Genomic DNA, 23,327 nt, shown 5'->3' with positions numbered 1-23,327 from the left:
TCAAGTAAACGATGCATCCAGCAATCAAAATTAACAAAGGAAAAACCCAACTACTTCTCAATTCTCATTGACTCTCACTTTATGAACTCAATAACAGCTGAAACCAGTAGACTTTGGTGCTTGGTATAACCATGATCAGCTTTTTTCACAATCTCGAGCTTGTGGTTGGGTATGATCTTTGCAAACTCCTCGGCATCTGCAACTGGTACTACCTTGTCACCCGAACCATGAACCGTCAAGACTCTGACTTGTTTGTCAATCTTGAGACAAGCTTCATGCATATCCGTCTCTAACCTCTCCATTAAACTCTCTTCAGTAACGCGGAACTCGGATTTGCCCTCTTTAGCATCGATGAATCCTTGTTCCTTGCTTCTCTCGAGATACCCATCTCCAAGACGAATTCCTTTCTTCAGATCATAACGTCCAGATATATTGACTACATTGCGGACGTTACCATCATTGCAATACTTGGAGGCGCAGAGGAGCACCACGTTACCGCCTCTACTGTGTCCGATAATGGTAGTAACGACGCGATTGGTGTTAGAGAAGTGGTGGATGACGGAATGTAGATCATCAGCTTCGTACTTGTAGTTACCGTAGTTGAAACCTCCTTCACTCTCTCCGTTACCAGAGAAATCAAAATGAAAAGCGCTGATCCCTTCTTTCTATAGCGCAGCAGCCACATTCTTGAGGATTGCGTTGTTCTTGTCAGATTTGAATCCGTGGCATAAGACCACGACTTCTCTTGAACCAGTTTCGTGAAGCAGACCAACGAGCTTCTCGTTGTGGCTGTTCTGAATCTCCATCTTTTGTTGTTGTCGCGCACATGCTGAGTTTCCCGAGGTTTTATTTGTTTAGCTGACGTTGAAGAAAGATATTTACTCTCTTCACGCCATCTCCAACACAGCCCAACTGCAAAATACTACTTCCTTTTGCCTTCGTGCACAAAGAGTAAGAAAACTACATTTTTCTAAAAAAATTATTTTAAAGATATAATTTTAAAATTTGTTAACCAATTATAAAAAAGACTGTAAAATCTAATTGGTTGAACAGTTTCCAAAAAAGTTAAAGTTAACTTTAAAATCTCAAAATTTCATGTAAATTGAAACAAAATAATCATTCTAAAACATCATCTATATTGAAACGGAGGGAGTATTTTAGTGTGAATTTTACACTAAAACATTCTCCAACCCAACACTAAAAATCACTCCATTTTAGTGTAACACTATAATTTTACACCAAATTTTGTGTGACACTATTCACCACACTAAAACCCTATTCACTCCACTAAAATACTATTCACTTATTTTATTAATAAATTATATTATTAAAAACGAAAAATTAAAAAAATTAAATAAATATAATATTATAAAATATATTTTAGTGTGAAGTTTAGTGTTGTGGTTGGAGATGAATTTGTTTTTAGTGTTGAAACTACACTAAAATAGTGTGGTTTTGACTAGGGGTGGGCGTTCGGGTATCCGTTCGGATTCAGGTCGGGTATTTTGGATTTTCAGGTATTTCGGTATAGAGATGTAGAACCCGTTCGGGTATTTCTGTACTTCGGATCGGGTTCGGATATTTTTAGTTCGGGTTCGGTTATTTCAGATCGGGTTCGGATATTTAGATTTTGAAAAAACAAAATTAAATTTTCATTTCTCAAATTTCTTGTATTTAAGAATATAACTTTCACTTAACTAATTTTTTTTATTTTTAATAGATTGAATGGTTAATAGATTTCGACATAACATTTTGAAACTAAAAAAACATTAATTTGGTTATTTTTTTTAAATTTTTGATGTAAGTTTTTATTAATTCTTGAAATAAAAAGCTTGACATGCATTTTAAGTGAGTAACAAATCATTTTCTCTGTAATTGTATGTATATCATATAAACTTAAAATATGTGTAGTATCAGTATAAATATTCTATATAAAATGAGATATGTAAACTAGAAATATAAGGTTAATTATAAATATGTTCGGTTATTTTCAGATATCCATTCGGGTTCGGATATTATTCATTCGGGTTTGGATATCCAATTTCTCCTAATTTAATACCCGTTCGGATATTTTGCTACTTCGGTTCGGATTCGGGTGCCACTTCGGATATCGGGTAAAGTGCCTATCTTTAGTTTTGGGTTGGAGGTTCTCTCGAGGATTCTGAGGCGACAGATGTTGAGGATCAATAAACGGCACGGCGTTTAGGGTTCTGTATCCACGGTTGAACAGAACAATCCGAATCTATATTTTAATTGGGGTTTACTTTACATTCTGAGGCAAAAGAACTCGCTCCTTTTATAAGAGCACTTTGGGCCTACGTGGGTCATTTTTAGAGCCCATCAGAGATAAAGACAACAAGCGCTTCTCATTAGTAACAATGAAACGGCAGGGCGTTTTGAAACTCAACTGGAGACAAAGGGTGGGTTGTTTGTTCATAAACTCAATAGTTGTTTACCTTTCACCGGATCCTCCCTCCCTGGCACACCGTTCGCTGATTTAAACAATACGGACAAAGACGGCGAGAAAGAAAAGGGAATGCACTGAACAGAGAATGAACAAAGTCGAAGCAGCTAACGAGCTCGCCTTCCGGGTCGGAATCTCCGGTCATGGCGGCCACCTCCGCGTCGAGCCTCTGTACACTGCGGAGAGCGACGGCGCAGTGAACTCACTTCCCGATTTCGTCTGCGTGAGTATTCTTTCGGATTGGTTTGATTTCCCGAGACTCAATCGTGTCAAAATTAGGCTCTACTGATTTGTGAAAATTAGTTGATTTTGCTAATAACTAAGCATCTCACTTCGTATGTGTAGTTGCTCTCTGTCAATAGGTCTTAACTGTGATTGAACTTAGTAGTGTTTGTTGATTAGGGAACTGTGAATACAAGTAACCAAATTTCCTGATTCTTTTTTCATATGGCCGTGGGGGGGATTCTTGCTCATTTATTTTTGTGTATTTCTCAGCCTCCTGCATTTGCTAAGGAATCAAAAGAATCGATAAAGGAACATATCGAGGATAAATATCTCCTCCCAAGACTGGAACCTCAGCAGTTTTCTGCTGAGAACGCTCAGAATCAGTGGGATTTTGATTGGTTTGCTAGGGTTAAGGTGCCTCTTCAACCTTCTTTGCCCAGGTCCGTCCTAGTTCCAACTTGGGAATTGCCATTCAGGCGTCAGAAAAACCGAAGATGGGAGCCAAAGTCAGTGGAGGTAAACTCATTTTCTTCCTTTAGATAGTGTGATGTTATCCATGACCATGAGTCAGAACTTTCTTGGTAGAAAGAATGAATGACCAGCTGTTTCTGACTCTAGTTGGAGAAATGGATTGTCATATTTTCTTAGGTGGATTTATCAGAACAAATGTACGGAGATCAAGATTCTGGATTTTTCCCTAGAATGGTGGGACCTCCAAAGGATTTTCTGAGAGGCAGCGCCAATAATCGCCCTTTCCGTCCAGGTGGCTTGGAGGATTCACAGTCTTCTTCAGAGAGAATCCTTCCACATGGTGTATGTGATGGCCAATGGGTACAGGAATTGCTCAACGGAGGTCCTCCTCAGAACGTTCCTCCTAGTTTCAAGCAGAGTCTAGATCTTGGAGGACATCTCATGGTATCTTATATTGTCACCATCTTATGTTATTATTTAATACATTCGCGTATGATTTAGTGTGGATTGATTCATCCTGTTTTCCTTTGAAGCCTTATCCCCAAACATGGAAAGTTTATGAGGATCAGAGTTCACATGGAAATGCTTCAGATAATAAGTCGGTATGTGGATTAATTTCGTTGGTATATGTGAATTTTCTTGTTATATTTAATAAATTCGTTTTTACTATCTTTGTGTTGGTGATATTCTCAGAGCACGTTGTCTATTCAATTTGGTGATCTATTCAAGTCGGTTTTGGAAGAAGATACTGTTTTTGAACTTGAGGGAGATGGTGCGTAACACCAGTTATACTTTATTCCTTTATCTGCATTTTCCTTTAAATTGGTTCTGAGAACGAAAACTGTTATGAAGATCGTTCCGAAGGATCTGAGTCTCCAAAAGCAGAAGCAGAACCTGAACTTGAACCTGAAGCGAGCAAAGGTAGAGAACGCAGCAAGGGGACAGAGACTGACGTCACCGTGCTGGATGAGATTTTGTCATCAGCTAAAACAGCAATAATGTCGGATGAAGAAATTGCTGGGAACAGTGGTAAACAATTACGGAAAGAGGTAACAAAGCGGATTCTGCATCTGGAAATTTCATTTTCCCTCCCGTCAGCATGATTTATAATTTGCTCTTCTCTTAGGGATGGGCTACTAAAGGAGATAGCCAAGACATTGCAGACCGGTTCCATGAGCTTGTTCCTGACATGGCTATGGAGTTCCCTTTCGAATTGGACATCTTTCAGAAGGAGGTACTTTCCTTGGCTATTTTTAGTTTGCGGATTTTGAGGAACATGCTTGGTTTCCTGTTATATGTGAATTGTCAGTAAATAACCGAGTGTCTTATGCCTACAGGCTATCTGTTGTTTAGAAAAGGGGGAGTCTGTTTTTGTAGCAGCCCATACATCAGCAGGGAAGACAGTTGTTGCAGAATATGCATTCGCTTTGGCCACCAAGGTAGAGAATTCTATCGTGTTTTTATTATTATATTCTTTGCTCTGACTGATTAATGTCCCTCTCTTCAGCATTGTACACGAGCTGTTTATACTGCCCCAATTAAAACCATCAGCAACCAAAAATACAGAGACTTTTGTGGGAAGTTTGATGTAGGACTTCTCACGGGTGATGTTAGCATAAGGCCAGAGGCATCTTGTCTGATTATGACTACAGAAATATTAAGGTCAATGCTGTACCGCGGTGCTGATATCATACGTGATATAGAATGGGTAAAACAGCTTTCTGATGTTAAATTTTTTTCTAATTTTGTTTTGTGCTTGTATATTTCTATTTCGTAACAGCCTTTGTGGTTCTATGTTAAGGTCAATCATGTTTTATTGTTGCTGTTCCTTTGACTGGCAGGTTGTATTTGATGAAGTTCACTATGTCAATGACGTAGAGAGAGGTGTTGTTTGGGAAGAAGTCATCATCATGTTGCCAAGGCATATAAATTTTGTCCTTCTTTCTGCAACGGTACTTATTGTTACTTTTATGTTTGTGCGTTTAAAAAATATGGTTCTTTAGAAGTGTTACTTGTGTTTACCATGCACTATTTTCTCAATTTCTAACATTTACGAAGATACAATCCAACTATAAACTTCACTCAGTTTTTAGTTGCAATATATATTTGTTTTTCTAGCATTTAGTCACTGTTCTCCATTCTGCCTTTTTTCCCATGTGCTTCTCCTCCTTATTTCATTGCAACTAATAACAGGCAGTGCTAAATTTTAATTGCTTATAGGTGCCTAACACATTTGAATTTGCTGACTGGATTGGCCGAACAAAACAAAAGGAGATACGTGTTACTGGGTGAGATTTACCCTGGTAAATTAATTGTGAATAATCAAGCTATTCATGAAAATCTTAACTTTCATAATTTTGTGGGTTTTGTTTTCAGCACAACAAAAAGACCAGTTCCTCTAGAGCATTGCCTATTTTATTCTGGCGAACTATACAAAGTATGTGAGAATGAAGTTTTTATATCTAAAGGGATAAAGGATGCTAAAGATACACACAAGAAGAAGAATTCAAGTGCAGTTAGTGTCGGTCCTAAACAGCACGCGGGATCTTCAGCTCATCAGGATGGGAACAAATCTCAGAAACATGAATCTCACTCTCGTGGCAAGCAGAATAAACATTCAAGTGTAAAAGATTTGGCAAAGTCCTCTTACGGTGGTAACGGCCAGAACAATGGGGCATTTAGACGATCAGCAGCTTCAAATTGGTTGCTGCTTATCAACAAGCTCTCAAAGAAGTCCCTATTACCTGTATGTTATATGTCACTTTTGTTTTCTCTATGGTTATGAGGTGTATATTCAATCCTATCTGGAGTTTGTTTACTAACCTTTGGATATTACGTTTCCTACTAGGTGGTTGTCTTCTGTTTCTCAAAGAATTATTGCGATAGGTGTGCTGACGCTTTGACTGGGACTGATCTTACTACTAGTTCTGAGAAAAGTGAAATCCGCGTCTTCTGCGATAAAGCTTTTTCGAGATTAAAAGGGTCTGATCGGAATTTACCTCAGGTTGGTTATCTTACGAATTTCCTGTCTTTTCACATTTTAAATTTAGAGAGGTACTTTTATTCGTGCCCATGAACTGTTGGGGTTACACATTTTAAAGGTCCTCAGAGTCCAAAGCCTACTTCATAGAGGAATCGGTGTTCATCATGCTGGGCTGCTTCCAATAGTAAAGGAAGTTGTTGAAATGCTCTTTTGCCGTGGTGTCATTAAGGTAGGCTTAGTATTTTTCGTGCTGCCACAATTGACGTCATATTGCGACTTTTTCATTATTTTTATAATCACTTCCGGCAATTGATCGTTTGTCATATTTCTACAGGTGCTATTTTCAACGGAGACATTCGCTATGGGGGTTAATGCTCCGGCTAGAACGGTGAGGCTTCTCTGTTTTTTTTTCTTGCGGATGTGAATTTAGTGTTACAATGTTAAGTGGCTTATTCTTTACAACATACCGTATTATATGGATTGTCATGACATTTGTTAGGAGCAGAGTTTAAGGTTATATCTGAGTTGTTGAGAATGTCATTCCAAGTTATTGCCTCCAGTGTGTTGGAATTTCTTTAACAAATGTGGTATTCACAAATCTCCTCAATGAATTTTCCTGCAACTTACTTTTCTATGATTTACGCTACAGGTTGTTTTCGATGCTTTGAGGAAGTTTGATGGAAAGGAATTCAGATCATTACTTCCTGGAGAGTACACTCAAATGGCAGGGCGTGCTGGCAGAAGAGGACTTGACAAAACTGGCACAGTTGTTGTCATGTGTCGCGATGAAGTTCCAGATGAAAGTGATCTGAGGCGTATAATTGTTGGAAGCGCAACAAGACTAGAATCTCAGTTCCGATTAACCTACATAATGATCCTCCATCTTTTACGTGTTGAAGAATTGAAGGTATCTTAATGTCTGGACCATTGATCTACCATCTCATTTAGTTGCATGCCTGTAGTTCCCATGGATTTCCAGCCCAGTGACCTTGGCAGTGCACGTGTTTTGGTACCGAGTCTTGCATTGGACATTTTCTAACTTGCCATTTTTTTCAAATTGCAGGTGGAGGACATGCTGAAAAGAAGTTTTGCTGAATTCCATGCTCAAAAGAAGCTGCCGGAGAAACAACAACTTCTCATGCTGAAACGTTCTCTACCAGTCAAAACTATTGAGTAAGGCGAATCCCTTATCTTATGGATACTAGAAAGACTGCAAAACTACTTAATGTCTTTATATGTAGAGCACTAATATGTGTATTATCCTTAAAAATGTAAAAAACCCAATTATTCTAACGTTTTGTTTGTGTCACCTCTGCTTCAGCTCCAGATTATTTTATGGATTAACGTATTGCTTTGTGCGTGTAGATGTATTAAAGGTGAACCAGCAATTGAAGATTACTATGAGATGTATATGGAAGCAAACGAATGTAACAGCAAAATGTCGGAAGCAGTCATGCAGTCTCCTAATGCCCAGCAACACCTTGTACCCGGAAGAGTAGTGGTCATGAAATCTGAAACGGTGAGGCCCAGTCTCCACCTCTCTTTTCTCTGGTTCATAATTTATGTTTTTCATTTGTGTAATTTTACAGGGCATAGACAATTTACTTGGAGTCGTACTGAAGGGAGTTTCAAACAGACAATATGTTGTTTTGGTGATAAAATCTGAAATTCCACCACCAGAGAAAAATATGGTCAGCATTGGCAAGAGAAGCTCAGATCCCTCTCAAGGTTTCTTTATTGCGCCCAAGTCAAAACGTGGGTTTGAGGATGACTATTATTCGACGTCCAGCTCTAGAAAAGGTACCGGTGTTATCAAGATAGAGCTCCCGTACCATGGAGTTGCTGCTGGTGTAGGGTACGAGGTCAGAGCGTTTGATAACAAAGAATTCTTGTGTATATGCGTTAGCAAGATAAAGATTGATCAGGTGCGTCTACTCGAGGATGGGAACAAGGCAGCTTTTTCTCAGACGGTTCAACAGCTTTTGGATCTTAAATCAGACGGAAACAAGTTTCCTCCTGCTCTAGACCCAGTTAAAGGTTTCCTCAACTAAATTTTAGCCCCGGATCATTTTTTCTGGCTGGAAATTCATTTCCCTCATAAACTCATTTGATGATTCTGTTTCAGATTTGAAGCTGAAAGATGCTGAGCTTGTGGAAACTTACTATAAATGGACCAGCTTGTTACAAAAGATGTCCATGAATAAGTGTCACGGTTGTGTCAAATTGGATGAGCACATGAAGCTAGCTAGGGAGATTAGGAAGCATAAGAAAGATCTCAAAGATCTCGAATTCCAAATGTCCGATGAAGCCCTGTTACAGATGCCTGCGTTTCAGGGCAGGGTACGGTTAAATGAGAAGTTCATATTTGTTTCCTCTTAATGTATGATGGATTTGAATAACATGTAGAGCTGTAAACTTGTATTGCAGATCGATGTTCTGAAGAAAATTGGGTGTATAGATGATGACCTCGTCGTCCAAATCAAAGGCCGTGTCGCTTGCGAGATGAACTCTGGGGAAGAATTGATTTGTACAGTATGTCTGTTCGAGAATCAGTTCGAAGAATTGGAACCAGAAGAAGCAGTGGCTATAATGTCCGCCTTTGTCTTCCAACAGAAAAACACTTCGGCGCCTTCACTTACTCCCAAACTGGCCAAGGCTAAGCAAAGGTGTGTTACGATCACACTCTTTCCCTTCATATTATAATCAGTTTAGTTATTGACCCTGTTTTGGACAGAGTCTATGATACAGCAATCAGACTTGGTGAGCTTCAAGCTCATTATAACTTACAAATAGACCCTGAAGAATATGCACAGGAGAATCTCAAGTTTGGTCTGGTCGAAGTGGTTTATGAATGGGCAAAGGTCTGTTAACCAGACAATCTTTCTTATTACATTCCGCTGTTTCCACACCTTACTGAACATGTCGTATGCTTTTGATATCTTTGCAGGGAACTCCATTTGCAGAGATATGTGAATTGACAGATGTCCCGGAAGGTCTGATAGTTCGGACCATTGTGAGATTAGACGAGACGTGCCGGGAGTTCAAGAACGCAGCCGCCATTATGGGGAACTCAGCTTTACACAAGAAAATGGATTCGGCTTCGAACGCGATAAAACGCGACATCGTGTTTGCAGCTAGTCTGTATGTGACTGGAGTGTAAGATTTGATTCATGTTAGCTGACCAGACACCTTTTCACTTAAGCTGAAAGTGAAATATTCAGTTGTGTATTATTGTCGTCTAAGCTATAAAACTCCTGCAGAATCTAAATATTTATCCGTTTTCTTAGAATAGTCGAAAGTCATTTATCATTAATGCAAATATTATCATAACTTTTCGGATTGTTACATCATCTTAACACAAAATTTGTAATTAACCAATGAAATACTGGATTTATAATTTCCTCAGTCGGATTGTATATTATTAGAAACGGGTCGGATTCAAGTAGAACTGAGACTACAAAAATGGTTTCAAATACACTCTTAAATCGTCTATCAAAAGATTCACCAACGAAACTATAAAACACGCTGTCCGGTTAACATAGCCATCAACTCAGGCACTAGCTTCCCCTGCTTCATCACATATCTGCTCACGAACTCCTCATCAGTACATACGAAGACAGATGACATTGGAGGGTTTCCACCTCTGATCAATCCTTTCGACAAGAGAACTTTGATCACGTTACACCTTGGCACGATCCTCTTCTCCAGGCTGTATCCAAACACGGAAGGCACCAACACCACAGCCTCTGGTGGCCATTTCATCTTCTTCACCAGAAACTCAAACTTCTTCTTCAACGACTCTGCAGAATAACCAAAGCACTGAGGAAACCGCTTGATCATAATCTTATACTCATCTCTGCTGAATCCTAACCCTACAAACGTATCAACGGACTCCAGTATCTTCTCCTCTGAAGAGCGTATACATTCTGGACGCAACTTCAACACCGAAAGAACCTCTTCCTCGTCAAGACCACACTTTTTGAGCGTCTCAAACGTCTGAGCTATCTTCTTCTCCGAGAATTTAAGAAAGAAAGGCCACTTCTTGAAGATTTTCCATACATCCTCCTCACTAAAGCCTAGCCTTTTGTACACATTCACCTTCTCTTCAATCGTCTTATCGCTCATTTCGTAGACAACGTGCAGAGCTTCCACGAACTTGGACTTGGTCGGATCAAAACCCATGTCAACTACTTTCTTGAGGGTCTCATCGAACTTCTCTTTCCCACAAACAGGTTGACACCTGGAGATGAGCAATGAGAAGAGCAAGTTCTGAGGCACACCCAAGTCTTTCAAAACAGATATGTTTCGGATCCTGTTCTTCACCTTACCCTCTGTCCAAGAAGGAGACAGCTTACCTTGTTGCATAATGTCTTTGACGAAATCATAGTACAAGCTGAGAGATTTCCCCACTCTCTTTTCCAAAATCTTGGGAACTTTCGAAACAATCTCCGCGAGCTCAGAGCTTGAAGCTCCTCTGTGCTGCAAAGCTTGAAGCTTGGGACGAAGAGACGTCTCAGCGTCTTCTACAAGCAGTCGTGGGTAAGTGGTTACGATCCTAGAGATCTGAGAATCTTCGAACCCATTACTTCTGAGAAGATTTAGCACGGAATCTGGGTTTACCTTGTCCTCGAAGGTGACTTTCCTTGAGATCGATTCCGCGAGCTTTGTAGTTAAACCCAATGATTCGACGAGATAAGAGACCGTGAAAGTGTTTCCTTGAGGGTTCACGTTTGCAGATGAGAAGGAGTTTGAGAAAGCAAATGCATTTTGCAGAATGTTCAATGAGACTCTCCATTTCTGCAACTCCACCGACCTTCTTCCATGGAGTATCAGAGAGTACATGAGAACGAAAACAAAAACAAAAACCAAACAGCTAAAACTCTCTCAACCCCACCGACCGATAAACCCTAATTTCATTTATTGACGTATTTGGGTTACAAAAAAATGAATATTTGTAAATGGGCCGATCTATAGATAAAGTCACTAAGCCCATTTGAAGTTGGCTGAAGAGGAGGGAAAGTTTGGCGCCATTCACTGCCTACATTAATGGCGGAACTACGACGCCTCTTCTTCTTCACAGCACCAACAAGTCTGCCTCAATTCAAATTAGGGTTTCTCTACTCGCGGCGGTTATCTTCAACAACTCGTCTTCCTTTTCCAGCGATGGCCTGCGTCGAAGCGAAGAGCAACAGTCCTGATGTGATGGAGCCCTTGGCGAAACTCCAGAAGCTCGATTCTGGACCGTTCTTCAAAGTGAAGAAACTCTCCGAGAAAGCTGTTCTGCCTACAAGAGGCTCTCCTCTCTCCGCCGGCTACGATCTCTCCAGTGCCGTGGATTCGAAAGTTCCAGCGAGAGGCAAGGCTCTGATCCCGACGGATCTCAGCGTCGCTGTCCCTGAAGGAACCTACGCGAGAATCGCTCCGAGATCTGGTCTCGCCTGGAAGCACTCGATTGATGTGGGAGCGGGAGTCATCGACGCGGATTACAGAGGACCGGTTGGTGTGATTCTGTTCAATCACTCCGATGTTGAGTTCGAGGTGAAGGTGGGAGATAGAATCGCGCAGATGATAATCGAGAAGATCGTGACGCCGCAAGTCATGGAGGTTGAGGATTTGGACGCTACTGTTCGTGGTGAAGGTGGTTTCGGGTCTACCGGTGTTTAAGTAGTTTCTATCTTCTTCGTTGTGTTATTTGGTCGAACAGATTGTGGGCATGGTTTCATTTTAAGATCTTTTCTTCTTTATAATTAATTACTCGCAAAAGTCTCATCCTGAAAACAGATTTGATAAGATCAAGTAAAAGTGATAATCCATGAAACAATCTCTCACTGTTGTTCTGAATAAATCAAATCAATTTCAAGTTTAAAAGAAAAAGATGACTTCACAAAAAGACCAAGCCAAACCAAGATGAAGATGGCTTCAACGGTTGTGTCCTAACAAAATCAAACGCAGACAGAGACAGTGGATGAAATGAACCAAAAAAAGAAAACACATAACCACTGACGCTTTTTTTATATTCACAAAATGAGAGTCGAGAGTCTTTCTCTCAACCGAATCTAGGCTTAGGCGTGGCAGGGCATACAGTATCGTTGTTGTTGCTGCTGCCGTGGTGGTGGACTGACCCGAAGATATGACTCCAGTATTTATTGCCTTTCTTAGCGTGTGGACATATCTGGTTCGGCATAAGACTGAGCCTCCCTTCGTTTTTCAGCGACTTTTCAAAGTGTTCCAGCACTTTCACAATCTGCCAGAATTCTGGTCTCTTGTCTGTTTGCACCGACCAGCACTGCTCAATCAGATCTTTCATGGGCGCTGGACATTTCTTTGGTATGGCCGGTCTAGTGTTCTGACCAAATAACAACACAAAACCTTCGTGTAAATAAATACAAAAAAAAAATTGATATTCATAAGCAGGGAGATGATGCTCACCTTGTGCATGACTGCGAAAGCAGCTTGGACAGGACCCATCTTCTCAAATGGGACTGCTCCAGCTGCCATTTCCCATAAGACAAGTCCAAAACTATATACATCCGACTTACCTCCGTGTGGTTTCCTGCTCAACACTTCGGGTGCCATCCACCTATACGTTCCTGTCTCCGCCCCTAAAATATCACAGTTCTCCTCGTCGCACGCTATGCCAAAGTCTGCGACCTTCAAGTTGAAGTCTTTGTCAATCAACACGTTCTCCGGCTTAAGATCCCGGTGAACTATCTTCTGTGAGTGAATGTATTCCATCCCTCTCGCAATGTCCAGACCAAACTTGACTAGCTGTGGCAAAGGAAGGGATTTTGTCTCCAGCTTGTGCAGATATGATCTCAAAGACCCGTTAGCTAAATACTCCGTGATGATACAGTTTCCAATATTCACTCCCACAAACTGATTTCAGAGAAGAAAATCCAAAAACAAACCATTCAATTTAAAGCACACACCAAAGACATCATTCATAATAAACAAAATCACCTTGACAACATTTGGATGGCTAAGTCGAGACAGAAGAGTGGCTTCCTTGGTAAACTGTTTCTCCAAACGAGCTCCCAAGAATCTATCTTCGCAATCATCAGACGCTCTGGTAATCTTGAGCGCAACAGCTTCGCCTTTGTAGACACCATGGTAAAGTTGGCTAAACTTGCCATGCGCAAACAGGTCTCCACGGGTGAGATCAGAGGTATCAACGCGGTGTTCTTCGAGCACACCCATAGCAGTTACTTCATTACCTGAATGATCAAAAGACTTTGTAGACCGCATCTCCTTCCTGCTCTTGGGCCTATCCTTTAAAGGACCTGAGAAAGATAGAGGCCGTAGAGCGTGTGATAGTTTCTCAAAGGAACTTTTGCGGGAGAAGTTTCCCTTGTTGGTTGCTTCGACTCTTATAGGATGAGGAGTTGAGAATCTCTTGACACCAGACTTTGCTTCTTTAAAAGAATCAGAGATGGGTATCTGAGGAGACGGAGAAGTAGCCCTCTTCCTGTTGGTGAAACCCGTGGCTTGCTGCTTAGCCTGAGAAGGTCCGACAAGAGACTTGAGATCAGATGGGGAACTGAGAGGCATTCTCTTCAAACCGGAAGAAGTCTTGTCTCGGTTGGTTGTAACAGGAAGGGAGTCTGATCTTGGGGTGATGATTCGATGACAAACGGTATGAGAATACTTGGCCCTCCTTATCCAAGAACTAGACTCTTCGTCCATTTCTCTAAGAGAAAAATGTCAGAAACTCATGTTAATGACTTATCCTCTCTCAACGATTAGAACCAAGAGTCGAACGCAACACCCAAATCGCCGGAGATGATTCCACCAAAACTAATATTATTTCATCAACCAATTATGTTTTTTTAGAACACAGTCAACGAGGACGAGGCGAATCAACAAAAAAAAAAGAAGAAAGAAATCGAGAACGTACCTGAAACACGAAAACGAAGGAGGTAGAAGGTGGGCGAAAGAGGTGAATCAGAATCCGGCGATTGGATTGCGTGCGAAGAGAGGAGAACGACGGGAGGAGTTTGGAGGAAGCTACGATGTGAATTTGACGACTTTTTTTATATTTTGGTTGGTTGGTTGAAGGAGACGACGAAAGCAGTAGTAGGCTCCAAAGGAAGGAAGGAAGGTCTTTTTATGGCTTTCAGATATATTACTATTAAACATTCCTCTAATATTTATTACAAAACTACTCAATGAAATGACCAATTCAATTCTCCGGGATTTTGTCAAACAAGAAAAACGCGGACGAACGTACGTGACTTTTAACGATGTCGTTTTGCGATGACTGCCAATTGTCAACGTCGCCGATATGCTTTGTTTCATTTTGTAAATCCCTTGTTTAACTTTTCAATCAAAAAGCGTCTGTAGTCCAACGGTTAGGATAATTGCCTTCCAAGCAATAGACCCGGGTTCGACTCCCGGCAGACGCATATTACTTTTTTATTAAGTTTATATGTAATTGAAATCGTTTAATTCTTCAAGATATTTGCTACTATGCGCATGTGTGTTCTTCAAGATTGTACTAATTGTCTCATCTCCTTGGTGCTGAGTAAAGTTTATAACTTTTTGAATCGTAGTTAGTTCTTTGAAAGAAACTTCAAATTTTGCTCTTGCTAATAATGTTTTTTTCTTTTATTTTTTTTACTAATTCCGCATAAAGATCTCTGGTCAAAGTGAAATTCGGTCTTTCCAAGCACGTTATACTGCCCTGTTAACAAATTCCTTTAAACACCGAAAATATACAGAAGAAAAACATCTATCTTTATATATAAAGTACTGTTTAATCACTCCTTAGCGCGCCACCTAGGATTCCACTTCCTTGAAGCCAAAACGTATTGTATCATTTATTTAGGTATCTGGTGGGCTTTAACCGTTGCGCAATCGAGGCTGGGGATGGGCTTTATCGTTACCCATGTATATGACGTGTTTACATGTCATTTTACCTTCTCCTTCTCACTTCCGTCTTTTCACGTCTGTTGACGTTTGGGTTTCTAGGGTTCAAACAACAATGGAGGTTTGGAAAGGTTGTCTGAGACGGTCTTTGTAAAGAGTCTGTGGGTTGAGCTTCGTTGGTGTCGTTTCGTATGAGATTCTTCTCCTCCAACCATTACGAGATGCATTGATCCATCACTCAATCAATGCATATTCCCTCTCTACAAGGCGGTGATCTCCAGCTATAAAAAGGTGAGCTTTCATCCCGTTACCATCATTTTCATATTGATTGTTCATATGCAATTAGTCTCTGCGTTCATGTTGGCCATCCAAGCTCCTTTGCCGCTGAATCATCATCACCATCATACAGGATCTAACCATGTAACACCTCTCACGGTCGTTTCTGTCAAGAACCTCTGCTAGAGATATTCAGTTCCTGTCGACAGAGAAATCGTGGAGAAGGTTGGTCAATTTGAGTCAATCCAACTGCTAAAAATAGTTATGTTAATTAATATGTTTATGCAACCAAGATCTTTATGCTTTTTGTTAGAACCATAAGAGTATTTATAAATCAGGCTATTATCTTTTGTTTGCAGATGGTATACAGACTTTAAACTATGATTTCAAGTGAGGAGGTTGGTCTTCTAAATATGCTTTTTGTTAGGTAGAATTCACTTACAGACTATCATATATGGAGATGATGTTTGTTTTTGTGTTTGGGTTTTTATGAGTTTATATGTGTGTTTTCAGGCACTTTGAGTGTTTGAGAGTAGATGGACTGAGATAACAAAGGTGGGTTCATGCAGGTAGAATAACAGCTTTAATGGTGCTTGAAGTCATGATTGTAAGATAAGAGTGATTCACTAATGTTCTGTATTTGTGTATTTGTAGTAAGGATAATAATGTGAAGAACATGTTTAAGCCACGTTGTTGTAAGAAGAGAGCCAAGTATGAAACGATGGACAGCAAGAACAGCTCAAACAAGAAAATAATATTGTTCTTAGACGATTGTACTACTCCAGTAAAGACAAATATGAAATTATATTGCCAAGAGAACAAGGAACTTGCTCCATATAAGGTATGCTTCTTTTCCCTTTGTTTGTTCCAAAGTTGTGATCAATTATTTATCTGGCTTGAAATCCATAGATTAAAACTTCTCTTCCAAAAAGGCTACCATAGATTACAGTGTTAGACTCCACAGTGAGTTATTTAGAAACACACAAGTTGAAAACTTTCCTCACATTCTTCGAAAAGGCTTTTATACTAAGAATCTGACGAAACAAAGTTAGAGACATCTGCTCTGCAAGTCATTTGCTAATTTGGTATTGATGTTTGCAGGGATTGGGCTGAGGATGAAGCGAGAAGAAAAACAGAGCAGGATGTGTTAAAAAAAAAAAAAGAACAAGCAAGCAAGAAGTGTTGGACGAAGCTAGAGGACGCTGGGAAAAGTATGGCCTAGAAATAATTGTTGAAGGTGAACTACATGAACATACAACAACTGCGTCTACGTAGCTGAAAGTGGGAATGCAAAATCATGTCGAAGGCAGCATGAAAAGAGCTTAAAAAATATGGTTGCTAAGCTCAAGAAGATGGCGAAAAGATGTAGGAAATAAATCCACACATAAGTTATCTACTCTATTAAAAAAACAGATACGTCTGTTCATATCATCATTGAAAGAATAAGTTTATGGATTAAGCAACAAATATTAAGACATGAAAAATGAAAACCAAGTCGGAAGCATGAGTTGAAGAAACTAACGAGCATGAGGATTAATGACATCATACATATCTCTATGATGAATGCTAAGGAGATGTTAAAAGATTTTAAAGCCATAGTAATGAAACCCAAGTCATAGTAGGTTTGCGTATTTGGCTGAGATTAATATTCGTCAGGCAAAGAAACAAAAAAATTTTCTTTGAATACCTTAATGAGTCGACATTTTTGTGTATATTATTTCTTATATATCATTATTGTTAACCTTTTGGACAACAAAGTACCACTAAGAAACTCCTGATTAGTATTTGAATACTTTCATAACACTCGCCACTACCATACATGCCTTCGCAGAATTCATCTCAAAGTTTATGAATAATTTAAGAAGCTTATTTTGTGACAAAAATAGAAAGTGATTAGAAAAAAAAATACACCATCACCTTCGGAAAGCTATATAAGCTTGAAATTATAACTACCAAGGTTTTATACTCTTTAATCAGCCTTTTGTATATGTGATTAACTGATCATATATATCATTGGTTATGTAAACTGTCAAGAATCTCCGAGAGAAATTTTCAGTATCCGTGGATGGAGAAATCGTGGAAAATTTTGGTCAACTTGAGTCAATCTAACTGATACAAATATTTATATGCTTCAAAAAGTTCTTTATGAACTTAACTAAAAAAATATATTGGTTTAAATTCCATTAACGTTGTAGCATTGAAATCTACATATTATGATTTTAAAGTAACTATTGGTATGAATCTATTTTTACAGCTTTATATTATAGTAATAGACTATAAGGGATTATTAAATTCATAGTAATATAATTTTTAAAAATCATGCTTTAATGAATGAGTGTTACTTAATCTGAAAATGTAGTATGACCTTGGCTTCATATGGTTTATTTGATAAAAGTTTGGATGAAATGGTTTAATTGATAATTTTTTTAATAAAATGTGTATATACTTAAATAATCAATTCTAGATTGCTATGTTATATAACTAACTTTAGAAAACAAATTGTAAATTGATTCATTTTCACATTATCTAAATCAATAGGTTTAAAAATGTATAAAAAAGTACCAACACATTAAAAAACAAATATATAAGAATAAAAAATAATTCATAATTTATGTATTGAATTTCAATTGTAGTAACAAGTATTTTTATTTACTTACTTGTATAATAAAAATATAACAAACACTAAAAATGTAAAATAATTACATTAATGAAAAAAATAAAAACTTTTTATTAATTTATCAAACGTATGATTTATAATAAGAACAACATAAACAATAGTAAAAATTAAAATTATTTTAGCTTAGAATAAACTGCATATTTTTACACCTATACAAAAATATAATATATCTTTTAATTTACCTTCACTTGCTTAACAAAGATTAATATAGATAAATATAAGTAAATAACATCAATTACAATAATTGATGTTAAAACAAATATTTTGTATCATTTATTAATAAGTGTTTCAAATTGATATCTTTTGTTTTTCTACTATTTATGTGATGTAATATGATATTTTTTGTAGTGTATCATACACATTTCCTGCAAATGCTAACTTAAAATACAAACCACAAAATCATACAAAAAATAATAACCTATATCACAAATAAAGTATATCCCGCCCGTAGGGCGGGCTGACCCTAGTATATTATTATAAAAAAGGGTTTGCTTCTCTCCTGTGCTGCCACTTAGGATCCAGGTCAGAAAGTCGCTGCATGAGGAAGCGACACGTGTCCAAGGCACTTTGGACACCGAAACACATCGTTTGATTTAAGTGAGAATAACCCATGTTGGGCTTACGAAATAAACAAAATTGGGCCCTTCCAATTTGGTTTGTGTACGTGAGTGAAGCCAACAATTATTTTTAGGGTTCGTCGTCTCAATGGACGGATCAGGTCTAACATCAATCGTGGCTCTGCAACTCTCATAGATTCGCGTCGGTGTGTATATGTCGATTCGAGTCATTTTGATCTTGATTAATCTCCTCTCAGGCGTTACAAGCTGCATTCATTCGTCGTCATCAATGAAATATTTTTACACACTAAAACCACAATTATGAATTCAATTGTTCTTATCTCTCTTCCAAGTGGTGGATCTACATCTATAAAAAAGGTAAGTCATGATCTCAGAGAATCATCCTCACAATTCCAATCTTTATAGAAATTTCTTTCTCAGTTTAATGGCTTACTACTACTCCTCTGTTCTATTTGCTGATCTGAAGGCTGGTGGCAGGTTGCTGGGTGTGGACATACTCTTCCTCGACTCTCAGGTTTTCCGTTATAAACTCATAATCATCTTTGTTTAAAAACAAAATCCAGCTTGCAATCTCAAAATTTTCCCACCTTACGATCTAAATTTTTTTTTTTACTCTTTCGAAGTTAATTTCAATATTATTTATTGATTAGGTTTTCCTTAGTACGTGTGTTTCAGCCATCGCGAAAGCAATGAATCACTCACTCGCTCACCAACCAACAACACAAACACAAAAGCGGTGACGTGATTCATCTGGCCTTGCAACGATACCGTAAGTGGTACCAAAACTGAAACGTCTTCGGGTGATGGGCCTACAAGAAGTAGTGGCTCATCAAGGGAAGAAGAGGAAGATGCAAATCATTCGGATGAGGTCTGAGTAAGTAGACTATTTCAGCATAAATATCTGATGACTGAAGGAATAATTAACGTAAGTGATCATATACTATTTTTTTTCTATGCACTTTTAGCTATGAATCTGTTGCTAAAGGAGCTCCATAAGCATGAACTATGCAATTACTCGCTAAGCTTTCTTAGAAAATCGAGTTTGTATACATCTGTAACTATCTATCTAATTTAGTCTTTAGAAATAATGATTTAGTTAATTACTTTGTCCTATCTTGCCAGCTCAATCAAAATGCTTTAATTGATTGTCTTTGTTTTTGGTATTCTTTATATTTTTTGTGGACGTTAGGAATCTAGATCCTTCAGATCACCATGATTCTTTGCTTTGATAAGTCTATTATGACTCTTATTGTGTGTGTTTATAATATTTTAGTCAGTTCCATGATATTTAAAATACTTTTGATGTAATTTTTCAGGTACCAGTTTATAAGATTACATTCTAAGATATATTTGAAAACTGAGGGATGGTCGTGTCTGTAGTTTCCTTGAGTAACTACAACCATGGTACCCATGGAGTTCTGATTCTAATTCCAGCTCATGTGAACTTAGCGGAGGAGAAGCTGATGCTCTGCGACAGTGACACATGGCAGGAGAGTTAAGGAGGGGGTTGTTCAACTCGCTCCTTTGAGATGGATCGGTGATCGAGGCAGTCGCACCAGAGACATTTGAGGTTATGTCTGTCATCCACATCCTCTTCCCAACTCATATCTTAAATCCATAACCGCTCTTTGACATGGAACACTGTTGCTCAATGGCCACAAAGTGAGCATATATATTATACACTCATACGTATGGGTGTTATCTATAGTTTTTCATACATAAATTATTTGATCACACTTTTTTGTGTACGCCAAAGCACTGGCAAGAGGAATAATCCTCATTACAAACAAAGATCAATTGTATTTTCCTTTTTTTCATACATGTTCAAACATTCTCTTTATACATACAACTCTATGTCTAAATGTAGAAGATTCCGAGAGAGCAGAGGAACATATGGGATCTGAGGGGTCAAGAGCTGCAGATATGCCAGCGATAGCCACATAGTACAGCCGTGTGACGAAATGGCCAAGCTACAGGGCGTCTGCAGATTTATTTGAAGAAAAAGAGGAACAGACAGATGAGAAGAGTGGACAGCAGAAGTGTCTGAGACTCTTACGATCCCATTAACACACTAAAAAACTAAATGCATATAAAGTATGTGTCTTGCTTTCTTTTTCTTCTCTTTACTCTGTGGGTTTTTTGCTATTCTTGCGATTAGGGTTTTAGGTCTACTGTTAGTGTTAATTGAGGGGTTTTTTTTTCCGATTCCCAGTATTGCTGGACTGATGGAAACACTCAGTGAGCAAGACATCAATAATATAGTCATCAGCAGTTCAAATTTATGTTTGTTACTTTGATTGACTTTCCATTCAATGATCCTGTAAACTTAGGTTTTTAGCTAAGGTCTCATTTTCCTTACCTGACTTATAATGTATTAAATAAACACTTGACAAAATAAAAATATAAACACACGTAAAACCCGCATGGGTTAACAATCATCATGGTGGTTTTCTATTTAGATGAGTTTTCTATTTTCTTTTGTGTAAAAACGATCTCTTCCTTCTGCGTTCGTTTTAGTACTCTAGCAGTACTTGATTGTAATAAAGTATAAACAATTGGGTTGATCTTATCGAACGCTAAGAAGATGGAGATGGTGCCAAGGAAGAAGGGTTAGGGTTCTTGAAAAAGATGATGAAAAGTAAGCAGCAAGAAATGTCTTGCTTTCTAATGAATAAAAACAATGATATAAAATTTTCTGAGGGCTTTGTTTTTTTTCGTCAAATGGCTGAGGGGTTTGGTTTGTGTATGTTTATTCATTAGAACTGTTTGTTGTAATGTAAGCTATCAATGTGTTGAATGTGTAATACAATAATACAATACTATAATTTATAAAATATTTTTATTTTATTTTATGAAATCTGTCATTGTAAATTTTTTGTAATGTATGGTATTTAAGATTTCCATTGATTTTCATTAATTTAAAATTAAGATGCTTTATTAATATGTTTCACATTTATATTTAAAATTAATATGCTTTATAATAAAATATCCTTTTAAAAAATTTAGATAATTTATAATACAAGTTTTATATGTGACAGGGTTTTAATGTTCGCAATTTGATTCTATTTATGTTATGGTTGATCACTTCCAAAATATAAGATAAATTATTGTAAAGTACTCTTAACAAAACAAGAAAAACTAATAAGCAAAATTACAAATATTTTTATGTTAAGATTAATAAGATTTGCATGCATATATTTAAGTTTACTTGCTATTTCATTAATCTTAACATCACAATAAAAGATGTAGGAATTAAACATAAAATTAATATATTTTATAATTTTGAAAATATTTGTTTTGGTAAATTTACAAAAATACATATTAATATATTTTTTTGGTCAAAACATATTAAAATCTAAACTATTTCTTTAAAAGTTCCTTTCTAATCTGTGTCCCCAACAACATTAATAATGGAATTCTGATAGACGCTGTAAATGATTTTTTGTAAAAGATTTGATGTTGCAATAGTTTGTATTGGGATATAAGATCCACGGCACCCCACAACCCTTTTGGACCTATACAAACACTATCACATTGACCACAAGATAATCCAAAGTGGAGATAAAGAAGAGAGAAGAAATTGATATCTCTAAATTTAAAATCAGTTTACTTCCAAATTTGGTACTTTCGGTTCTATCTTATTTATCACTAGGGTCGGTCCGCGCTACGCGCTGAATGTGATGTATATTTTTGTTTAAAATATGCTTTTGGAAGGTTTTTTGTTTGTATTTGAATTTATTGATCATGTAAATGTTCTTAGGTCTTGAAAACTTCATTCACATAAGGTTATTGTTGTTGGACCAAATGAGGGGGTAATTTATTCTGGTCTGAGTGAGTCCGAGAGATAGTGAGATTAATTTAGTTTACAAAAAACTGGTCACCTTAATTTGTTAATATTTAGTGTATTTGTTTGTCTTAAAAACATATTAGTTTAAATTTGAGAAGTACTATGAATTAACATATTAGTAAGAGTGGGTGGGTCTGCGAGTATTATTTCGGTTAATCATCTTTTACAATACTTTAGTTGGCTGCATTTAAACTTTTTTATTCATACCCTAATAACAAACTGATTAGTGTAAAGCTAATATATGTTTTTCTTCAAAATGTACCGGCATCAATACATGTTGCCTAACATATGTCTCTTGCCTCGTAGTATTGGTAAGACAATGTGTATGAAGTTTCTAGTGAACTTTTATCATAACTATTATAAATGTATAAAGCCGATAACTAATCCATCATTTATGTTTTAACATATTTTTGCCGAACTCTTATTTTATTTTACTTATCAATATAATTAAAGTAGAATGAACATGTAAATTTTCAAAATAAAAAATATATAAATTAAAGTAATCTATAGAAAACAGTCAGTAAATGGCATAATACATGGGATAATACACATATGCTATGGTTCACCTGGATATGTCAAAAAACAGTCACTAAACAAAGCACCCTCTGAGATTTTATGGTAGTGGTATTAAGAGTAACCACTTTGCTGGCGATGATCTTAAAAGTGGAACGTCCGAGTCTCCAGTAGAAAAAGATTAGGCTGATAGATGCATAGCCCAATAATCGTTTATTTCAGGCACAATCCGAAACATCACGTAACTCATAAAAACTAACTTAAACTTGAGTGAAACATTTAATAAATTATCTTTATGCTTTAATTCAATGTTTTTTTTTTCTTTCTTTTTGTAAGTAAACATTTTTGTGGTAGTCTCTCCTTTCTATTGTATTCTTTTTCATTTGTTTGTTGTAAGATTAATATTTTAAAATGTTCATGTAATCTAC

The 23,327-nt window shown here is 37.4% G+C and overlaps 4 protein-coding genes, 2 long non-coding RNA genes, 1 other non-coding gene and 1 pseudogene across 17 annotated transcripts; 5 read left to right on the top strand and 3 right to left on the bottom strand.

Annotated features, from left to right (window-relative positions):
- Positions 1–74: 74 nt before the first annotated feature.
- LOC106330795 lies at positions 75–2,341 on the bottom strand (annotated as a pseudogene).
- Positions 2,342–2,462: 121 nt separating this feature from the next.
- Positions 2,463–9,432, top strand: LOC106334455 (ATP-dependent RNA helicase SKI2). Of its 2 annotated transcripts, none has more exons than XM_013772739.1 (23): positions 2,463–2,687; positions 2,960–3,205; positions 3,351–3,604; positions 3,694–3,762; positions 3,854–3,932; positions 4,013–4,209; positions 4,287–4,394; positions 4,498–4,599; positions 4,668–4,868; positions 5,002–5,112; positions 5,381–5,448; positions 5,537–5,906; positions 6,009–6,164; positions 6,262–6,372; positions 6,478–6,531; positions 6,793–7,050; positions 7,207–7,316; positions 7,509–7,662; positions 7,733–8,180; positions 8,269–8,483; positions 8,571–8,809; positions 8,878–9,004; positions 9,091–9,432. In XM_013772739.1, exons 2-23 carry the CDS (start codon positions 3,184–3,186, stop codon positions 9,301–9,303), a joined length of 3,666 nt encoding a protein of 1,221 aa, XP_013628193.1. In that variant the 5' UTR covers positions 2,463–2,687; positions 2,960–3,183; the 3' UTR covers positions 9,304–9,432. The 2 variants fall into 2 exon arrangements, with proteins under 2 accessions (XP_013628193.1, XP_013628192.1); XM_013772738.1 differs by having other exon boundaries at positions 3,338–3,604.
- Positions 9,433–9,484: 52 nt separating this feature from the next.
- Positions 9,485–11,044, bottom strand: LOC106334458. Its single transcript, XM_013772742.1, has one exon. The coding sequence runs from the start codon at positions 10,983–10,985 to the stop codon at positions 9,657–9,659; it is 1,329 nt and encodes a 442-aa protein (XP_013628196.1). The 5' UTR covers positions 10,986–11,044; the 3' UTR covers positions 9,485–9,656.
- Positions 11,045–11,164: 120 nt separating this feature from the next.
- On the top strand, positions 11,165–11,894 carry LOC106334459 (deoxyuridine 5'-triphosphate nucleotidohydrolase). The gene has a single exon (XM_013772743.1). The coding sequence runs from the start codon at positions 11,190–11,192 to the stop codon at positions 11,805–11,807; it is 618 nt and encodes a 205-aa protein (XP_013628197.1). The 5' UTR covers positions 11,165–11,189; the 3' UTR covers positions 11,808–11,894.
- A 43-nt stretch (positions 11,895–11,937) lies between these two features.
- On the bottom strand, positions 11,938–14,298 carry LOC106334456 (serine/threonine-protein kinase HT1). 2 transcript variants are annotated; one of them, XM_013772740.1, is made up of 4 exons: positions 14,038–14,298; positions 13,104–13,937; positions 12,573–13,019; positions 11,938–12,489 (listed from the first exon to the last, which is right to left on the bottom strand). In XM_013772740.1, exons 2-4 carry the CDS (start codon positions 13,824–13,826, stop codon positions 12,190–12,192), a joined length of 1,470 nt encoding a protein of 489 aa, XP_013628194.1. In that variant the 5' UTR covers positions 13,827–13,937; positions 14,038–14,298; the 3' UTR covers positions 11,938–12,189. The 2 variants fall into 2 exon arrangements, with proteins under 2 accessions (XP_013628194.1, XP_013628195.1); XM_013772741.1 differs by having other exon boundaries at positions 13,104–13,830.
- Positions 14,299–14,473: 175 nt separating this feature from the next.
- Positions 14,474–14,545, top strand: TRNAG-UCC. The gene has a single exon. It is a non-coding gene; the product is annotated as a tRNA-Gly (tRNA).
- Positions 14,546–15,065: 520 nt separating this feature from the next.
- On the top strand, positions 15,066–16,449 carry LOC106332394. Of its 5 annotated transcripts, none has more exons than XR_001268069.1 (6): positions 15,066–15,299; positions 15,418–15,509; positions 15,644–15,682; positions 15,798–15,853; positions 15,939–16,125; positions 16,386–16,449. It is a non-coding gene; the product is annotated as an uncharacterized LOC106332394 (long non-coding RNA). The 5 variants fall into 5 exon arrangements; XR_001268070.1 differs by having other exon boundaries at positions 15,644–15,711; XR_001268071.1 differs by having other exon boundaries at positions 15,382–15,509.
- A 2,164-nt stretch (positions 16,450–18,613) lies between these two features.
- LOC106332402 lies at positions 18,614–20,977 on the top strand. 5 transcript variants are annotated; one of them, XR_001268080.1, is made up of 5 exons: positions 18,614–18,896; positions 19,017–19,053; positions 19,190–19,464; positions 19,856–20,201; positions 20,407–20,977. It is a non-coding gene; the product is annotated as an uncharacterized LOC106332402 (long non-coding RNA). The 5 variants fall into 5 exon arrangements; XR_001268079.1 differs by lacking the exon at positions 20,407–20,977 and having other exon boundaries at positions 19,215–19,464; positions 19,856–20,397; XR_001268081.1 differs by lacking the exon at positions 20,407–20,977 and having other exon boundaries at positions 19,201–19,464; positions 19,856–20,397.
- Positions 20,978–23,327: the final 2,350 nt, after the last annotated feature.

The sequence above is a fragment of the Brassica oleracea genome, chromosome C3 (assembly GCF_000695525.1).
Source record: "Brassica oleracea var. oleracea cultivar TO1000 chromosome C3, BOL, whole genome shotgun sequence".
NCBI classification, from domain to species: domain Eukaryota; kingdom Viridiplantae; phylum Streptophyta; class Magnoliopsida; order Brassicales; family Brassicaceae; genus Brassica; species Brassica oleracea.
Note: the sequence above shows the minus strand (reverse complement) of the source record. Positions and strands in the feature narration are given on the sequence as shown.